Here is a 20,722-nt window from a genome sequence, read left to right on the forward strand (position 1 = left end):
AGCAACTTTCAGTTTCTCTCTCCATCCCAGCATTTCGGAAGCAGGCTGAGAAGGCTCAAGTATTTGATTTTCCGCCTGCTGCAAGTTTTGTCACTGTCTGTTTCCTGATGTGTGTTAACAGTAACTCAGAGGCACTCTCCAGCATGTATACACACATCCATACCTACTTTTGGGATTAATAATTTTGTAAACATAGATATTTTCTGGAATGCCACTGAAACTAGCGACATGGAACAAATGCGACTGATGAAAGATTGCAGCTTTCTGTCATTTGATAAGATGATGGCATTAGTGAATTGCTGCTAGGCATATCATAGGATATGCTGGCACTTGTGAAGGTTACCAGCGCTTGTGTTGAGTCACAAGATTGTTTTTCTATGTCTTCTGAATTCACAGAGATCAGACTAGCATGTTTTGATCTTCTCCATAACAAGGTTTGCTTTCGAAGGCTTCCCAAGTCCTCCTTAAAGTGTGGATTGAAAAGTATATAAAGGAGTGGGTTTAGACATGCAGGCAGTGGGACAATCACCAGCAGTATTGACTTAATCACTTCTGGGCTGATAAAAGTAAGGTTTAGTAAGGAGGAAAAAGATAAGAAGGCCACAGGGCAATAAAGAATGCAATTAGTAAAAAGTAACAAGGCTATATGTTTGACCATAGAGCAATCCCAGATGTTGTCTAGTTCTCCCTTTTCTAAACTACAGTAGAGCTTTGTATAAGCAATAGTCATTACCAGAAAACAAAGGGAGTTCAACAATACCAGTGCCACCATATAGCCCATAGCAGTGGGTTCTCCAAATGGTAGTGGTAAACAAAGGGGAGAAACTCCATACTCACTCCCAGTGAGGAGGGGTATCATTGCAATGATTAGTGCCAACATAAAGCAAAAGAAAATGGCAATTTTTATGCTAGCAATGGAAGATTTTGTTTCAAACTTTGTAGCGTGTTTTACAGAGAATGCACGTTCAAGTGCAGCTAGGGTAAGGAGGAAAATGGAAGCCTCTGAAGCAAAAATGGAGAGAAGCCCAGTTATTTGGCAACCAATTCCACTTTCCCACCGTGCTCCGTACTGAGCAAAGCTACCAAAAGTTGATGCATCCACACTAGCCAGTACTCCGCTGGCCAGACCCATCAAGGTATTTACAATAGCTATTAAACTGATCAATAGTTTTATGGAGGACATATACAATGGAGATCTGAAAACTGTAGCAGACACCAGTGCGTTGCAAATAAAGGTCAAACCCACTATGGTCCACACTCCAATTCGGATCAGCCAGCTACCAAACAGATGGTCACATGGTTTGAAGGGACCTGAAATGACAAAATGAAAAGGTCATGGAAAACCCATGTGAACCAAACATCGATTTTGCACTTTCTAAAGTGCAAAGATTTCACTGCTTCGTGCAGATTCTCAGCACAGCCAAGCAATGAGTTTCGGTCCAAAAGGGGACCTGTGAATTTGCTCTTTGCAGCAATTTGAGACCTTGATAACATGGTGCTAAATGCATGTTGCATGTTGTGTTAAATGAGCCTTTGTCCCTTAAGTCAAATAGTCTATGGGTTTCCTTTTGTGCCTAGCAGTACAAGTGCAATATGAATGTCCAGTCGGTAGTTTCAAGAAATGCTATGAAGTTTGTCAGTGTGTGAAAAAAGCTGAAAAAGATACCTCTCACTAAACTAGGGCAGGTTGCTATTGAATCCTGGTGAAGTGTGGTGTAATGGATATCAACAGGTGCACTTCGGTTGTCTTATGTCGTTACACAGATGAAGAAAATTGAGGTTGTCTTTTCATTTCAAAGTGCTGCCCTTTTGGAGGAGCTTCTAATGAGCTGTGGCTGAAGTCAGGTCATTATGATTGAAGCTTGGTGTAACCTCATAAACTGAGGTTCATATGCTGTGCAGTTGAAGCTGAATGTTCTGCAGTCTGAGAAATATTATTTATCTTGGTACAAGCCAGCTATATTCTCTCAAAGCAAGTCCTTTACAGTGGTCTGTGCTTCTCCATGAAGACACAAACCCCTCAGCTCAGATGCACTCCATATGTCTACAGCTGTTGCCATCAAGTAAACATAAGCATCCACTGTGTCAAGTTTTTCTAAGATACCATTTGAAAGATCAACATGGAAGCCAAATTTTCTCGAGTCTGGTGATACCTTACCTTGAAGACAGTGACATTTTTGTGAAAGCAGTAATTATACTTAGGCCATAGGAGAATATGTGATGGTCAAATGGTTCTAAATTCTTTGGCTTCCTGCCTTTCCTACTACATAACTTTAAAAAACCTATTATTATTTGCTGTTCCAAAAAGGAATCTTGGTTTGGAATACATGCTGAAGTCTTAGGTTGTCACTTGGGTATTTTTATTTATGTTTCACAACAAAAGAATGGTTAGGGAAAATGCTGAATCAAGTGAGCAAACCTTATAACCACAGCTCTTAAAGCTAGAAGTAACCTTCCAAGGAGACATGTTTCTTTCCTTGCCTTAAGGGAAACTTTCAGTGGAACTGGTGGCCTGTACCCTTGCAATTCAACCAATGTATTTATTTTTCCTTTCTGCCAGACTGAGAAGCCAGAGATGCACTATTCTATAAAGGAAATAACAGTGCTGAGAGTCCTCTGCAATGGACTGTGTGCAGTAATATAGTACTGTTTGGTATTTCCTAGACATTCAACTAAACTGTGTGTTGTTCAAGAAGCTCACGTAGAGTAACTCAGAAAAGTTCAGAAGAATTACTTTAGCTTTACAGAAGACTGAGTGACCAAAGATTGTGCTGCCTTTTATCATCTGTGTCTTGCCAGAAGAGAGTCTTTGCTCTCTCATTCCGCAAAAGGGACTTGGAGTGAGGATCTGATTCAGGACTGGGTAAAACTTTTGTTACACTAATAGATGAATTTAATACCTGAATAGTTTTCTGCATTTCAGTGCAATATTTTATATTATTGTGCAATGTATTTGCATTAATCTCACCAGTTTATTGCAAAACACCATATTACTCTACTAGTGTCAGATTCAGAGTTTTGTTCTGCATCTAGAGTATCCGGTAATATTATGTTTGGATTCCTGTCTGGCTGGCAGTTTCATACCTGGAGAAGGTGAGCATTGCACTGAATGATGAGCTTTCAAATCTTCTTCAAAGTCAAGAAAAAAGTCTTCAAAGTCACGCTCATCTGTGGGGGAGAAAATAAGCACATTTTCAGGAAAACTTCTTTTAGTACAAATTGCAATCACGTCTGTGGTATTTAAGGCCTGCTCTTGTCTTTTTCCCTGCCAAACTGTGAGCAGAAGCAGACACATGCCTACTTGGTTTTGAATTACTGTACTCAGGATTATTTAAAAAGTTGGCACAATCACTGCTCTGAAAATGATCACATTCCCTGTTACCTAATTGCCAGTGTGATGACTGCCTAGGGAGGAGTTCAAAATATGAATTCTGCTGCTGTGCCAGGCTACTAAGAATTAACTCAAGTTTTTCTGTTTCTTAAGTCATCACTGTGTATTTTTGGGTGTATTCTTACTGGGGACAGCCCTGAACTCAGAGACTTACTGGTTTGCATCGTGGAGATAGCACAGAAAGCAGCAGGATGGTGTAACGCGTATGTGCGCCTACATAGCAGGTAACAGGTCAAGTAACAGACCTTGTGCTGAAGGTGAAGAAAAATACAGTAATCTTCTGTCCTGGAGAGCAGATGCACTCTCTGGTACTCAGGAAGTGCTGGAAAATATGTCAGCAGGTATGCCAAAGTAGCCACAAAAGCTCTGTGAGTCATTCTGAAGCATGTGCACAGCAGGAGAGCCAAGGATGTGTTGCTACTTCCGAGGCTGGCAAGAAACCTGATCTTTGCTGGGCTGCTCTTGTATGAAGTTACATACCAGCATCACTTCCCTGTCTCACACATAAAGGGAAGATTTCACTTCCCACATTATTATATTATTATTTGGACAGAAAGATGAGCAAGTGAGATTTCTGACAGACAGACCTGAAAAAAATGAATTTGCTAAGCATAGGAATGCTTGAATAGCATAACACTGGGCAAGAGACAGCGAGAGGCTGCATCTGTGACTGTAAAAGAGTATTGGATTTGTTTGACATCAGAGACTGCTCATAGCTTTCAGGCAGATTTAAAAGCCAAAGATGGTGATTACCTTGAATCTGTAACAACCCCACATCCTTCCTGTGGAAATCGTCAATGCTACTATTCTCATCTTTGCTCCATTGGCTGGAGATTTTGTAGTGGCTCTCACAAGCTCCGAAGGCACAGCACTGGTAAGCATAAGGCATTTCCATAACCCTGTAGAAGAATAAGGAAGCATGCCATGATAGTGGTTTAGCAGCAGGGTTACTGGATTTTACTGCTCCTCTACTATTGGCACAAAGGAACACGTTTAACTAGCCATGACTGAAAGCAAAAATATCTGTGGGTAAAAATCAGTCATGATAATACAAGATGAGGACTCACAAATCAAATTTCACAACAGAAATGCAAATGATTTCTAGGCTAATTTTAGTAAAGGCACAATGAAGCATTTAAATGCACTTACGCATTTTCATGGGAGATATGAAACTGGGAGACATCTGCCTTGCCACTGAGTGAATGTTTCTCTTAGAGCTTTATTACTATTTTATGATTTTGAATGATTTTGCAGTGTAACCCAACAGTTTCTCCATGTTAATTTCTTAACGGTTTCTTTAAAAAAAGTGGATCCACAGATCACAGCTGCATCTACCTGCCTAACACACAAAACTAAACCATCACTTCTCAAATGGAATTTCTCTAGGTTGGGGAGAATGAGATCTTTTGGAATTTAAATTTTATCCACCTCTTCCCATACTCAGCTCTCTTCCCAGCAAAATGGAAACAAGGAGATTGTGTTTTGTGTACAAATCAGGAAAACACTGTTCTAAACCAAAAGGTGAATGAATTAGAAAGGCACTGTGTGTGAAAACAAGTGTCACTGAGAAGCATGTTTTACTTTATTAATTGTCTTAGAAATGAGTATGGTCACTGCAGGACACTGGATGTTTATTCCTAACTCTTTCAAGGTCATCCCTGACACATCACTGAGGATAGGTCTGAGTTTCAAATGATTCTGAGGGCTTCTTTTGTCAGAAAATTGCTAATTTCTGGTATGTTTTGAATCTAGTTCCTTTGGGGATGTGCAAAACCTGGAGTAACACGGAAGAACTGCATACATTCAGGTTCTATAAACTACTTCTTCTATTCCCCAGATAATTCTATGCTTTGGAAGCAGAGATATTTAATTTGCACAGTTTGCCAATAAGTACAAAGTAAAACCTAACAAGTCACCTGAATTCCAAAAGCCCAATAAATGAAAAAAAATTAAAAGATAAAGAGGCAAAGTTATTCTGACTTAACTTAAAAGGAATAAAACAGAATTAGATCCTCCTATCAGATTACTTTCAACAGGTTAATCATGTAAATTAACATAATGAGCATTCCAAGCAACCTCTAACCCCCTGGGAAATCTGCAAAGAAATCAGTCGGAATGAGGCCCAGTGCCAACAGGACTTAAACTTGTGTGCTAGCCAAAAGCCTGATACAAAGGAGAGAAATCAGCCCTAAACTCTAAAGTGATTTTAAATTAGTGCATTTTGGGGCATTTAGATCCTATATACTTACATTTTTTGTTGGGAATTAGCAACAGAAATGTGTACCCTTGTACCCAAATGCGACAAGCTTCATAAGGTGTTTTTAAGGTACTCCAAGGAAAGTTTAAGATAACCAAGATCCAACTATTAAGCAACCTCATGCCAGCATATTTAAATACTTGATTTCTAATTCATTTCTGTGCATGTCATCTTTCAAAATAAGACGATCTCAACTAAACATTTTTGAACACATTTCCCAGAAGCCCCTCTTAAATAAACTATTAATAAACACATAGATGACTAGACTAACCCATAGCTCCATAGCTAGTCGCCTGGGCTAAATCCAACTTCAATCCCCAACTAGAAATGCCCCTTTTCTGGAAATTTAAAAAAAAATTCCCCACAAACAAACAAACAAACAAATAAAAAATTCTCAAAAGAAACACTGACAGTTGTGCAAGGTGATCACTGTAACTTGTGGCTTGCGACTTTTTGGAAGTCATTGATACAGCTGGGGAAATAATCAGCTACAGTAGATATTTTGGGCTCAAGGGACTAACAGATGTGTTCTCTCCTCATTCAAACAGGTATGTGTGCTTAATAATGGCAGATTTCCAGAAGCTGTTGCGCTTCTACCAAGCCTGCTAGCCTGTCATACATTGGAAATATTCATAGAATCATAGAATAGTTAAGGTTGGAAAAGACCTTAAGAACATCAAGTTCCCACCCCCATGCCATGGGCAGGGACACCTCACACTAAACGATGTCACCCAAGGCTCTGTCCAACCTGGCCTTGAACACTGCCAGGGATGGAGCATTCACAACTCCCTGCGCAACCCATTCCAGTGCCTCACCACCCTCACAGTAAAGAATTTCTTCCTTATATCCAATCTAAACTTCCCCTGTTTAAGTATTAACCCATTACCCCTTGTCCTATCACTACATCCCTAATGAAGAGTCCCTCCCCAGCATCCCGATAGCCCCCCTTCAGATACCGGAAAGCTGCTATGAGGTCTCCACACAGCCTTCTCTTCTCCAGGCTGAACAGCCCCAACTTTCTCAGCCTATCTTCACACGGGAGGTGCTCCACTCCCCTGATCATCCTCGTGGCCCTCCTCTGGACTTGTTCCAACAGTTCCATGTCCTTTTTACGTTGCGAACACCAGAACTGCACACAATACTCCAAGTGAGGTTTCACAAGAGCAGAGCAGAGGGGCAGGATCACCTCCTTTGACCTGCTGGTCACGCTCCTTTTGATGCAGCCCAGTTGGCTTTCTGGGCTGCGAGCGCACACTGAAGCTGGCTCATGTTCATTTTCTCATCAACCAATACCCCCAAGTCCTTCTCTGCAGGGCTGCTCTGAATCTCTTCTCTGCCCAACCTGTAGCTGTGCCTGGGATTGCTCCCACCCAGGTGGAGGACCTTGCACTTGGCACGGTTAAACTTCATCAGGTTGGCATCAGCCCACCTCACAAGTGTGTCAAGGTCCCTCTGAATGGCACCCCTTCCCTCACAGCGTATCAACCGAACCACACAGCTTGGTGTCATCGGCAAACTTTCTGAGGGCGCACTCAATCCCACTGTCCATGTCACTGACATAGATGTTGAACAAGACCGGTCCCAACACCGATCCCTGAGGGACACCACTCGTTACCGGTCTCCAGCCGGACATGGAGCCATTGACCACAACTCTTTGCGTGCGACCATCCAGCCAGTTCTTTATCCACCGAGTGGTCCACCCATCAAATTGATGTCTCTCCAATTTAGAGACAAGGATGTCATGTGGGACAGTGTCGAATGCTTTGCACAAATCCAGGTAGATGACATCAACTGCTCTACCCCTGTCCATCAGTTCTGTAGCCCCATCATAGAAGGCCACCAAATTGGTCAGGCAGGATTTCCCCTTAGTGAAGCCATGCTGGCGGTCACCAAGCACCTTGTTGTTTGTCATGTGCCTTAGCATGCCTTCCAGGAGAATCTGCTCCAAGATTTTGCCAGGCACAGAGGTGAGACTGACTGGTCTGTAATTCCCCGGTTCATCCATTTTCCCCTTCTTGAAAATGGGGGTTATATTTCCCTTTTTCCAGTCGTCGGGAACTTCACCTGACTGCCATGATTTTTTAGATATGATGGACAGTGGCTTAGCAACTTCATTCGCCAGCTCCTTCAGGACCCGCGGATGGATTTCATCAGGACCCATGGACTTGTGCACTTTCAGGTTAAGATGGTCTTGAACCAGATCCTCTCCTACAGTGGGCCCAAGGTCTTCATTCTCACCGTCCCTGCATCTGCCTTCCAAGACTTGGGTGGTGTGGTCACAGAATTTGCCAGTGAAGACCGAGGCAAAGAAGTCATTAAGAACCTCAGCCTTCTCCAAATCCAGGGTAGCCAGCAATCCTGATAGCTTCCAGAGGGAGCCTATGTTGTCCCTAGTCTGTCTTTTATTCGCTATGTACCTATAGAATCCCTTCCTGTTATCTTTAACATCCCTGGCCGAGTTTAATTCTAACTGGGCCTTAGCTTTCTTAACCTGGTCCCCAGCTTCCTGGACAACATTCCTGTATTATTCCCAGGCCACCTGTCCTTGCTTTCACCTTTTATAAGCCTCTTTTTTCTTTTGAAGTTTCCTCAGCAGCTCCTTATCCATCCAAGGAGGTCTCCTGGCCCTCCTGCTGCACTTCCTTCTAGTTGGGATGCAACACGCCTGAGCTTGCAGCAGGTGATCCTTGAATATCAACCAAGAGTCTTGGGCCCCCCTGCCCTCTAGGGCTGCATCCCATGGAACCTTACTAAGCAGGTTCCTGAAGAGGCCACAGAGTGGACCTCTCACATTGTACCAGTCCACTACTTCGATGAAGTAGGCAAAAAGCCCCAACTGCTTTTAAATTATCTTTAAAGAGCAAGACTTCCATTTCCTATTCTCTCTGTAGTTTAAGGTCTTTTTCCCTCCTGGGTTACTAGGATATACAGATAGGCCTCAAACTGGTGAGTGCTACTAATGTGTGTGCAAAGCTAATTGCACAGAAGGACTGGCACCCAGAACACAGAAGACAAAACACTTTGCAGTGCAGAGAAATTAGTATCAGCTTTTCTTGGCAAGAGTGGAATTTCTTTCTCAAAAAAAAATATATTTAACAACAAAAAGAAAATAAAATCCCTAACCAAAAAACAAACAAGAAAAAAGAAGCAGTTCTTAGCCATAAAGTGCTGGAAGCGATCCTTTTAATGGCTGGTGCTTATTTGATGTGGGCGATTAGATTTGGACTTCGTCAAACTAAACTCTTTTAGAAACACTGGCTGAATTTATTTCTCTCTATTGCTTATCTTTCTGATGATCTGTATCCTTGATAATTCTTCCGCAGCAAGGAATGCCTTTTTTTTTCTGATTTTTGATTAAGCAGCAGAGAACACAAGGTTATTTTCCACATCACAAAGGTGTGGGGTTGCTGGTGAATGAGAAGTTACAGTTACGATGAATGAAGCAAACACTGAGTTCTCTACAGTGCTGAATCAAAGCATCAGAGCAAGAAGGAGGGAGTGCATGGCAGCCTGACTTTACTTCCTCAAAGCTTGCCATAACAGGCTGGGCTCAGCTCTTAGAGCATTCTCGTGCCATTGCAGAGTTTTAATCAGCTCTGCACTCCTACTCATGATTCCCTTACTGATAACTCCAAACACTCCAGTCCTTTTCATTAATGGTAACATCTCCTTGAGTTGTCTGCCTGTTAAGACTCATGGGACTTTGCCAGTGCAAAATGCAAACCTAGTGAAGAAATAAGAATGGAGTCTCGCTCCTTGGAGACGTTCAAAAGCTGTTTGAACATGGTCCTGGGCAACTGGCGCCAGGTGACCCTGCTTGAGTAGTGTGGGTTGGACAAGATGACTTCCAGAGTTCCCTTCCAACATCAACCATTCTGTGATTCTGTAACTATGTGCACACTCATTGTTTCAGATTTTATGATAGCAAGCATGTTACAGTAAAACATAGAAAAAAATATATGTTGCATTTGGCACCCTCTAATTAAAATGTAAAAATAAAGAGGGAATTAGGGGATACTCCCTAATGCCTTGAAGTCATGGTGATTTCTCTATGGTCATCCAGTGACAGGCAGAGCTGCATATGATCTCTAGAGAACATTTCCTTCCTGTATCACAGAGCATCCAGCAGAAAATTATGAGCATCAAAATGTTTTAGTAATAATGGCAAAGTATTATCTGAATCTTAATCAAAAGATAACAGAAAAAAAACATGGTCAAACGAGTGAGGTCAAGTATTTTGGAACTCCAGGAGTATATTCTTCCCTTGGTATTTGCTGTGTTCTGATTAAATATAATGGAAGTTCTGTAAGCACAATCCAGTAGACAGACATATCACTAAGCTGCTAGCAATACTGTTTTAACAGCTTTCGAAACATATCACCAGGAAGCAGATGTGGCTCATATTAAGCAAGTACTGGGGTTAATATTTCAAAACTCTTCATAGTTTCTTCAGTTGAAAGTGAACATAATAAAAGAAGTCTATCATTTTTATCATATTTGCTTTAGTTTTAATAGCACAGATCAAAGACTGACAATACGAAATAACATGCATTACACACTGACACACCTTCCATTGCACATGAACACAAATGTGGCTTATTAGTTTTAATGATATACTCACTTGAGTTCTGGAAAATTTTCAGATGATATCAAACTTTGTAGGGCATGATTTCCTGTTAATTTTAAATGAGTTAAACCATGTAGCCCCGTCACAGGAAAAGAGGACAAAAGGTTGGATGACACATCCCTGCATAACAGCAAATAAAAATCAGCTTATGGATTTTCATCTTTTTTTCTTTAACTCTAGAAGTGTCATGTTGGAAAAACAGATTAGGCTTTTCTAACTCAATCAAAAATGACTACATTAAACAGAGGCCTCAGTCAGCAGAGCAAAGCTGCAGCACCACTCAGGAGTATGCACCTATGCATCCAGCAGAAAGCTAACAGTAGTATCTAGCAGTTAGCTAAGTCTCTGATGCCGAATTTTGACTCCAAACATTCATAGTGACAGCTTTGAGACGAGCAAATGAATTTAAAATCTGTTCATTACATTGTTTGAATTAAAGAAAGCCAGTACCAGAACAGCTTCCCACAGTTTAAAAGATTCAGTGGGATGCTAGAGGGCACGGCTGCCCTGAAAGCTCCAGAGGGAGCAAGTCAGGCGTGTGGGGAAGATGTGTGTTTCAGGGTAGGATGGGTCTGGGCTGGAGCAGATGAAGGTGACAGTTCTTAGCTGAGGTTTGTTTGAGGAGCTGAGGGAAGACAGTGCTGATGAACACGGATATGTAACTTGGGAAAAGTAAAACAGGAGAAAAGTGATATAGTAAAGTATTCAAAGAGGGGGGAGCCCGGAGGAATTCTTTTCTCTATTTTCCCCTTTCTCTTTCATTTATTCTATGAGCCTTTTCAGTTCTCTTCACAATTACCTACACTGCAATACTTCAGATGGTCAACAGTCAAGAACAAGGAAAAAGGGGAGTCTGATGCTGCTGAAATGCTTTTATGCCCAAGGCTGAACAGCAAAGTTCCTGACTCTTGGACTGTCTACTGAAATCTAAGGGCCAGACATAAAAAAGGTATGTTGATGAACTGGTGTTCTATCCATCTGATTTAGTGAGTGTCCTCTTGCTTACAACACAGTTAAATACCAAAGGTGAAATTCTGGTCCCCCTGCAATGCTAAAAATGACCCCTGACTTCAGTCAGACCAGGGTTAGAGACTAGCATTTTAGGGAACACTAGTGCACTGTTACAGTGCGTGTGTTACAGGGCTTTTTTCTTTAACCCTCTCTGACTGTTCTATGTTACTGACCAAAGGCACGACTTACTCCTCCCCTCACAAAGTAGGAAAGTTTGAGGAGGGCTCCAAAAGGGATGTCATAGACAATATTGTCTTTATTCAGGAGGCTTTGCACATTGACAGAAATTAGTACCCTTTTCAAGTTTAGGTTTCCCAGCAGCGACTGGATTACCTATGAGCAAATGTCCAGCAGTGTATTTTTGTGACAATCTTGCAGCAGGATGACTCCAGGGGCATTTTTTTCCCTGGGACTCACTTAAAGAGGCATTACAATGACAATGGGAAGTAGGAAAAATTTAGTAAGGACTGAGAAGTGCTGTGATCAAGGCCTGCAAAACTGGCAGCTGATGTTTTGAATTTACTACAGAAGAAAAACTATTCCATCAAATGAGGAATGATGAAATAAAGATGTGTACTGAAAAATGTTTCTTATTTAAATTTTAATCCAATTCCTTAGTCCTGAAACACAACTAAAATGAAATATTCCACACTGCTACAAGAGACTAAAATGCTAACAAATTAAATGAAGAAAGGCAGATGCACTGATAGCTTCATGAACCCCAAATCATTCTGATTACACAGTGTTATATGCAGCTTTGCCATAATGCCTATGGGGGTTGGTGAAGTACAATGAAGCAGGCATTTAGATATGGATCCAACAGACCAGAAGATTAGAAAAAAGAAAGCTTCAATTTCTGCTGGGGCACAAAGTTATTAAATTCTTGTATGGTCTAGCAAGACAAATGTGAACATTTGAATGTAAAAGATATACAAATACTTACAGTTTGATCAGAGATGGTAAAGAGGAGAAGGCATTGGGGTGAATAATTTTAATTTTGTTCCAAGCTAAATCCCTACAAGAAAAGTGAGTGGAAAATTACATACTCACTGAGTGAATGTGGAAGTTTTCATACACTTGATTAGGGCGCCTAAATATAGAAAAGGTATTATTTACATGCAAATATTTTCAATAAACTTCTGCGTATCTTATAGTGCAAAATCCTTGTTCCATTTTTAAATTATATTAGTCCATTAATGGTGTTAATTATTAAACTGACAACTTCTAAAAAACGTCATAATGCCTTATACAGCCTAAGGCAGGTATTTTCAGTCTCCTTCATAGCTTCCCAAGGCAGCAGAAACAAGGGTGGGGTATATGGGCTACTTCTAAGAAGTCCTCATGATGTGACTAAGAAAGAAAATCCATTGCCAACAGGCTTAATTTCCTAATCTCAATCTTCATTGCCCCTGAAAAGTCAAAAAGACTGAAAACAACTCTTAAAAGAATGTATGGGTTTGATTCTGCAAGTTCCGAAACTTACAACCATGAATAATTTCTTGACAAAATTACTCTGTTAGCACATGTGCCTGTGTGAAAACTAGAAACCCACACATAACTGGACTCTATTTCTTAAGACACTGTTCTCTATAAAAGGATTTCATGCTCCCTAGAGCTGATTATTAGGTGAACCTGCCAACAGACACCAGCTACAGCTCAGTATCTCTCTCTACCTCTATCAGAAACATTTGAAAGTAACAGCTTTTATAGCTATAAATTCATGTCTTTGAATTCACTGCTGCAGATGCTAAAATTCACAATGTTTGTTCTCCTTTCACAGTTATGATCTAATAGGTGGAAGATCAAAGTGAGGAAAAACGGAAACAAGGATGTTTTGGGGCATATAGTGAGCAGACAGCATAGACCCCATGCTTTTGAGAACCTAGGTGAATGGCTGTTAGGGCTGTACTCACAGAGACCGAAGAGCAGCCAGCTGCCGAAATGTGTCTGCTTTGATTTCACCGATTTCATTATGATGCAAGTCACTGAAACAGCAATAAGAATCTCCTCAGTTTCAAAGGCACTTGGAGGACGCTCCAGGGTGTTTTGGATTGTGTTTATGATACACTTCAATATAGTGTAAGGGTATGTGTTTGGGATATGTCAAATCGCCCAGCAATAATCCAAGTTAATGATGTTCAAACACATTTGTATATAGATGCTTCTTTTTAGGCTTTTTAGGGTAGTTTGGCACTTACATTTTTTGAAGTTTTTTACAGGCAGTAAAACAAGGTAACTCTTGCAGCAGGTTATAAGACAGATCCCTGTAATACAGAAGAAAATAGGAGATTAACATCAAAGTAACATTAAAAGAAAAAGATCTTTCATTGTCTGCCTTCACGCTCAATTTAAAATAACTTGTTTTCATTCCACTCACAGAATAGAAATGTGCAAACTCACTTATCATCTCTCATCTGTCAGACTTTCATTTCTAACTGAGGAGGAGAGAGAAGAGGAAAAGCAAGATGTACTAACTCCATATCCTATGTTTGCAAATTCCTTTCATTGTCTGAAGATTTCCTGCCTGAAGTAAAGACTTCTGCTGAGAGTTTTATAGTAATGATATTGGCCATCTGCTTATAGGAAATATTCGATTTACATCACAGACTCCATATCCATCATGCTTAAATTCTGATGAATATTTGAACCATTTAAAATAATCTGCTAAATAGCTATACATTCATACTTTTTCAGAGAAGATCCTGTATCTTTCTGGTAATAATCACAAGGGACTGCAATCAGCTGTCCATTCTACACTTTTAATTAAGCACTATGCCTCTGATCTTTAGATCTTGTAACTGAGGGAAAAGGTAAAAAAAAAGTATTGGAACTAACTAACATTGAAATCAATCACTACATAGGGAAAAAACCCTCTTTAACAGACTTGAGCCAAAACTCAACAAATTACAGAATAACTGAAACATCTGGACTGATTTATAGCATAATGTAGCTAATCAAAACCAAGCCCAGGCAATTTGCAGAAATTGGAGGAAAAAAAAATAAAAGGACCAAACACTCACCCCCACCATGCAACAGTCTCATCCTATATATACATGTTGCTCAGGGAAAAAGGAATGGGCAATATGCTAGTGAAAAAATACACAAAAAAGCTTATGCCTACAATTAGGAAAAATATCCTTTTCCACAGCTATTCAATATTATAATGTAAAAGAGTAATCTCTTTTCAAACCTGTTTCAAATTCTTCAAATCTGGTTCATATGCATCCATTTACTTCCTTGGTAAAATTTTATTTTCACTGTTCCTATCCCAACAGGGGCTTTTAGACTATTTTATGTAAAATAAAAAAATGTGAATTTACAATGAACAGTCCAACTCTACTATGAAATGTGTAAGTTATTAATTACTATAGTATTTATTTGCCTTCTGTTTTGAGGTTATTTATTGTTTAATCTGAAGGGGACCTACAAGGATGCTGGAGAGGGACTCTTCATTAGGGACTGTAGTGACAGGACAAGGGGTAATGGGCTCAAACTTAAATGGGGGAGATTCAGGTTAGATACAAGGAAGAAGTCCTTTACTGTGACGGTGGTGAGGCACTGGAATGGGTTGCCCAAGGAAGTTGTGAATGCGCCATCCCTGGCAGTGTTCAAGGCCAGGTTGGACAGAGCCTTGGGTGACATGGTCTAGTATGGGGTGTCCCTGCCCATGGCAGGGGGGTTGGAACTGTATGATCTTGAGGTCCTTTCCAACCCAAACTACTCTATGATTTTATGAATGCAGGAAATATTTAAACTGCATGCAGACTTCCCTGTGGCAACAGACTCTGTTTCTGTCTTTTATCATTCTGGAAATGATTATATTGATTCCATCAACTAAAACTTAATTTTTTCTGGAAATGTTCATGACATCCATGCTGGTATTCAAATAATGTGTTACAATTAGTGCTATTTCAATGCTGGCCAAAGGACTAATAACAAATACATTCCTAGTGATGTAATACGTAGAGGAAAGTGCTGTTGGCTCATTCTCAAAGAAGCAGACACAATGATTATTTTCATTAGTGATTAAGCAAACTCCAAGGAAATTTCCAGGCTAAAATAACATTGGATATGTAGTATAAAAACTATGCCCCAACTATGCCAAGCAATAGTCTGTTAAAATTTCAGGCAGCTACTTACGTCTGGTCAGAAAAGAAACTAAAAGAGGAGCATAACAAGGACTCAAAACTACACTCCTTAGTTATATTTTCCATTCACTTCACTGAATTATCTGCCTCATTGAATTAAAAAACCCCAGACTACTGTAGCAGAGACAGAATGAATGAAAGTATGGTAGTTCTGTTGTGTTTTTAAGCAAATTAAAAACTATTTTATCCTTTCCTAAAAATATGCAAAGTAATTCTCTTTTTCACCAATGTATGGGGGTTGTGAACTTTTTGAGTAACACGAGGGCCTGCTCCCTGAGCTGAACTCCTAAGAATTAACAGGATACACAGTAATAGCAGCAACTGGGTAATTTTGAAATCATAATGATTCATTTGTCCATTAATCTCTTGCATTAATGTAACGTTAGTAATCTTACTGAAACGTACAGCACTTGGAGATTAGGTAACTGGTCACAAGCTGATTTGGGGAGAGAGGTGATCTGTGCTCCTGTGAGTGTCCTGTTGAAAGTATTGATTTAAAAAAAAGAAAACCAAAAAGATTACTTATTAGAGATTGCAAAACAAATATAATTTTAGGACATTCTTTAGAGTAAGTATCCAAAAAATACAGCAAAGCAGAAATATTTTTCTCACTTACAAACTCTCCAGACTTGTAGTCCCTGTCAGATCAGGAAACTCTGTTATCTGTGAAGCACCATTTAAAGTTCTAGAAGATAAAAACATCATTTCAATGCAATTGTGGTGAGGGACAATCATTTCAATACAATTGTGGTAAGTGTGGGACAACTCTAATATTGCAATATATAAAGACAATTAAGACAAAAAAGTAAGCACATACAGAGTTCTGAGTTCTGGTAAGTGTTGAAAAGCAGATTTTCCAACAAGCTGGATAGGGTTGTCATAAAAATGTCTGCAAATAGAGGATAAAGTACATTTTATGAAAAGTATTTTAAAAGATTCTAAATATATTACATGATTATGCTACAAGCAAATGAGTAAACTCCCTATGATGAACTCATGCTACTCTGGTTGTAGCACCCACTAATTTATATCCATCAACCCCATTTCACACTTTGGACACTGAAGTAGTCATTGTTTTCTTGGTTTTAAAGCCAGAAGCCAGTCCCAAAATATTCCCTCCTCCTCCCAAGTTTGCAAAGATAGAAATCCACATATGAAGAACTTTGTTATGACCTGGGTGAAGAAGTCAGAACTTCCCCTACTCAGAAGAGGCTTCCTTGCAGTTTTAAAGTCATGCTGCTTTTGTTCATAGAATAACATTGCTCAAGATGAGTGACTATTTTTTTTTAACATTTATTTTACAAGATCTAATTCTGAGGTTTGCCCATTAAATATATTGTCATGTAAGACAATGGGAACTCAGACTGGAATCCATCAAGAGTAACTCTGCTAGCTTCTACATTGCCAGTAATGCCAAGAGGCTTAGAAGAAACAGTTCAAATCAAAGGTCAAAGGCCAGAGACCACTACTCAGTTCCCTTAAACAGGGCATACAAACTGCCATTCTTTTCACAAAACTGGCAAGATATGAGCTTATTTGTTTATACAATGATGTGCTACAGAGTACATTCACAAGAAGAGCTATTTGACAATTAGCCACAAATATGATACTTAGTTCCATGTTCTCTAATAAAAAGAGTCATGGAAAAGACTCTTATCACTTACATTGTAATAAGTGATGGATTACCCACAAATGCACGCTCAGGTATTGACTTGATGTTATTGCTATGAAATCCCCTACAAAAGGAAAAATGATTTACACAGTAAGAAAAAAGTGAAGGCACAATCTGGATTCACAATGCACACCATTTTTTTTTGGATTATAATAAGAAAAGTATCTGTATGTAAAGATATATCCTTGTTTTCTGGAATAAGAACTGAAAAAAGCAAAAGAAAAGAAAAACAATGAAATAGGTGGAATTCTGCTCTTTTCTAAATGAACAAAACAAACACAATAGTGTATATATATATCTCCTCCTGTACTTGTTAAACTGCAACTATCTCTTTTGCTGGGATAATAATGGATAGCACAAGTTTATCAAGTAAATGATTTTTACATTATATTGTAATCCATTGAGCCTCCCACAACCATCTTTCTGTTGACATATTTTAAATGTGGACATGAACAAACTATCCAATGTACTCAGAAGGCCCAATTTTCATCTCATCGTTAATTACTGGATTTTATTCATATGAGTAATTCTCCGTTGTGGAAAACAAAAGACACAACTAAGATTTCAAAAGAACAATGATGATTTGTGTGGGAAACTCCCATTAGTTCAGTCGGGTATGAAAAAGGCTTTCCAGCTTAAATTTATGCATTTAGAAAGCCTCAAATTGTTCACTGATGCAAGCACACTTGGCCATTACTTGAGCAGGTCTCACATTATTGGTTTAACTTGTTTAGGCATTGTGCTACTGCTGATGAGCTACATAGCAAGGCTCTAAATTCCTAGCTCTTTTGCATGCAGTAAGAACTGCATCTATGCAGACACAGACTCTAAGCAATATGAGGATGCCATTTCATCTAGAACAGTTTTGCGGCTGTATTGAGTGGGATTCAATACATGACAGAAAAGCTAAGGAAATGGCATGACAATTTCCCAGCGCAATTCTGGCCCTTATCACTATTCTGACTTGAGTCAGAGGCAGCCCCATCAGAAGCCAAGAGCAGATTCCAATGCATTTATGCACAGAAAAGCCTGAATCACTTTTGAGCTGGTCAGAAGACAGCGAGCTCACAGCTGTAGCCTGTGTCCTGGACACTGTACCCAGGTGACACAAACCTGTCTGAATTTAAGGGACCTTATAGCCTGTTGATTCATACAATGAACAAAAGAACAGCAAAATCTATGTGCCCCTCAAGTAAAAAGACTATATTAATGCCACACTGGGAAAAATGCTTCTACAATTACCTTCAAAATCCAGTCGGTAAAACATTACATATACAACAACTTTGGATAACAGCTATATCCACTTACTTTGGAGAGGTAACTACTCCTACAGCTGAGACTTTGAAGTGCAGAGCATCTGGGACAATGGTGTCCCTGTAGCGTCAAACATATATGGCCCTGACTAGCTGGCCACTTGCCAGCAGAAATCCAGCTCTGACTGGCTGCCCTGGATGTCTCCAAGCTGGAAACAAATGCCATAGTCTGTGTGTTCAGCCCAGGCATAACTTCTGAGAGAAGAATGTCATCCCACTCAGAAACACCCTTACTAATGTGTCCCTGTAATGAGCCGAACCTCTGTGGGCCTAGGCTCCCACTTGGGTGGAGACAGTAGGAAATGTACAACCTTGTGGGAACACCTTGTGCATGTAAGATAAGCTTTGCAGAGCCCAAACAAAGCACTGAAGCACATGGTCTCATGGTCTGTGCTGGATTTGGGATGTCAGTTTGCAATTTTACACTACAGAGATTTCTTGCACCTACGAGCTTATCTGAAACATAAGTGTGATACTTAGAGGTGAAGTCCTATGGGTGCCAGCAAGTAATCTCAATCACATAAGGCTGGGTTATCCATGTTTGGCTACTGGCTCCAGAGGTCAGCAAAAAGACAATCCTTAGTGGCCACTGGATTTCATACCAATTATTTTACCCAACAAGATGACATAATAGCAGCTGAGAACAACTGGCCTGCAAAACTCGTAGACCCACTCCCTCCTCCAGAGCTGCACTGTGCCAGCACAGGAGGTGCTGAGCTGGAGTCAGCACTGCTTGAGGGTCCCTGCTTTGGAAAAAGTCCAGGTAGCTATTTAACGGGGCTTTAAGATCAGCTTGTGATGTAGCAGGGGTACAACCATGTCCAACTTGTATATGATTACCTGTTGTTTTCAAAAATCTATTCTGATGGTACTAGTAACATGTTAAATAATTCAAAGGAAAAAAATCTCAACATATGCATTGATGTGTACAATTGTGTGTATGATGTGTGAATCGAATTTCATTAGTTTTTAATAATTCAGCTGTTTCTTACAATAAACTTGGCTCATTTCTTTCAATTTTTGATTATTTTTTAATGCAAACTATGTCTGTGTATCTGGAAGTGTTTTACTTACAGCATTACAAAGGACTATTTACATTGAAAAGAAAATGCTTTAATTTAATGTGGGGGAGGGAGGAAAGAAGGTTAAACCTCTAAACCTGGTGGACTAATGTCTTCTTACACTAGAAGACAGTGACATACTGGACTGTTTGCAAAATCCAGCTGTTGTGTTTGGGATTCAAAGTGAATTAATTGTGTTTATTTACTGCATTCCAGAGAGGAAGTTCCTCAAAAAAAACCCCACTACACAATGCAGTATACAAGTAAAAGTTATCAGAACTTGAATACTCTAAACTCAATGTTGAAAACGATCTTTTATGCAAGTTGGCATGTTTATTAGTTTTTCCTAGGATATCAGTTTTTAAGGATTACTGATAAAATCACCAGCATTAAAAAAAAAAATAAATCACATACTAGACAAAACATCCTCCTTCCTAATAGGAGCTCTGTACTTACAGTTCTTTTAGGTTTGTTAGTGTCCTGATAGCAGTGGGGAACTCGTCCAGACTGTTGTAATTTAAATCTCTGTGTGAAAATAGATTTTATTATTTAGGTTATGCGCTGCATATGAAGTAATGAAGTATCACCTTCCATGCATTGAATAAATACATACAGACAAAGCCAGGATATCCGTGAAAGTATATAGATGTTTTCCAACAAACTCTATTTAGGGCACATTATAATTTATATTTTCTATCAGCATCCTATTTTTAGTTATATCTTAGCTGTTCTGCGATGAAGAAAACATAAGTGGATTCAGAGACAGATTTGCTGTTTTCTAAATTGCCCATATGTTTCATTACTTGAAAGTATTAATGGGGAAAAAAATCTTTCAAACAGAATATTCAGCAACTTTATACAGTGAGCTGTGTTTCATATGGCTAATACATCTCACTATTGCCTCTGATTCACTGTTTCGTTGTATTAGTCTTCCTGTTTGTTTTATTTTTTCTGATGAAAAATCTCTTTAGAGATTTTTCACAATGGTTAAGAGGTAAAAATAAGAAACACTGGAGTTTGGAGGGTAAAAATGATTGGTAGAAATCTTCCTCTAGCTAAAATAAGTGGGAAAACATACAGTAACTTCAATGTTACCATTATCTGTATTGTTAATTTCAAGATTTCTCAATGTTCACACAGAGAATGTTTCTAACCACACAAATTGTAAAACCAGTAGTTTAGCTAGGGTAGGGACCTCTGCTTTAAGAAATGCTCATGCTGCAGTGGCAATTAGACTTTATT

The 20,722-nt window shown here is 39.5% G+C and overlaps 1 protein-coding gene across 1 annotated transcript in view; it reads right to left on the reverse strand.

Annotated features, from left to right (window-relative positions):
* Window positions 1-220: 220 nt before the first annotated feature.
* LGR5 (leucine rich repeat containing G protein-coupled receptor 5) overlaps window positions 221-20,722 on the reverse strand; it is a gene marked incomplete at both ends in the record, with an annotated part of 93,532 nt that continues 73,030 nt past the window's right edge. Inside the window, 12 exons of the mRNA XM_080623019.1 lie at window positions 221-1,311; window positions 3,085-3,168; window positions 4,145-4,290; window positions 10,270-10,395; window positions 12,230-12,301; window positions 13,200-13,271; window positions 13,485-13,550; window positions 15,840-15,911; window positions 16,051-16,119; window positions 16,252-16,323; window positions 17,099-17,170; window positions 19,937-20,005. Coding sequence (XP_080479145.1) covers window positions 221-1,311; window positions 3,085-3,168; window positions 4,145-4,290; window positions 10,270-10,395; window positions 12,230-12,301; window positions 13,200-13,271; window positions 13,485-13,550; window positions 15,840-15,911; window positions 16,051-16,119; window positions 16,252-16,323; window positions 17,099-17,170; window positions 19,937-20,005 — 2,011 coding nt within the window. The remainder of the gene's footprint in view (window positions 1,312-3,084; window positions 3,169-4,144; window positions 4,291-10,269; window positions 10,396-12,229; window positions 12,302-13,199; window positions 13,272-13,484; window positions 13,551-15,839; window positions 15,912-16,050; window positions 16,120-16,251; window positions 16,324-17,098; window positions 17,171-19,936; window positions 20,006-20,722) is intronic.

The sequence above is a fragment of the Psittacula echo genome (assembly GCF_963264785.1).
Source record: "Psittacula echo genome assembly, chromosome: 1".
NCBI lineage: Eukaryota > Metazoa > Chordata > Aves > Psittaciformes > Psittacidae > Psittacula > Psittacula echo.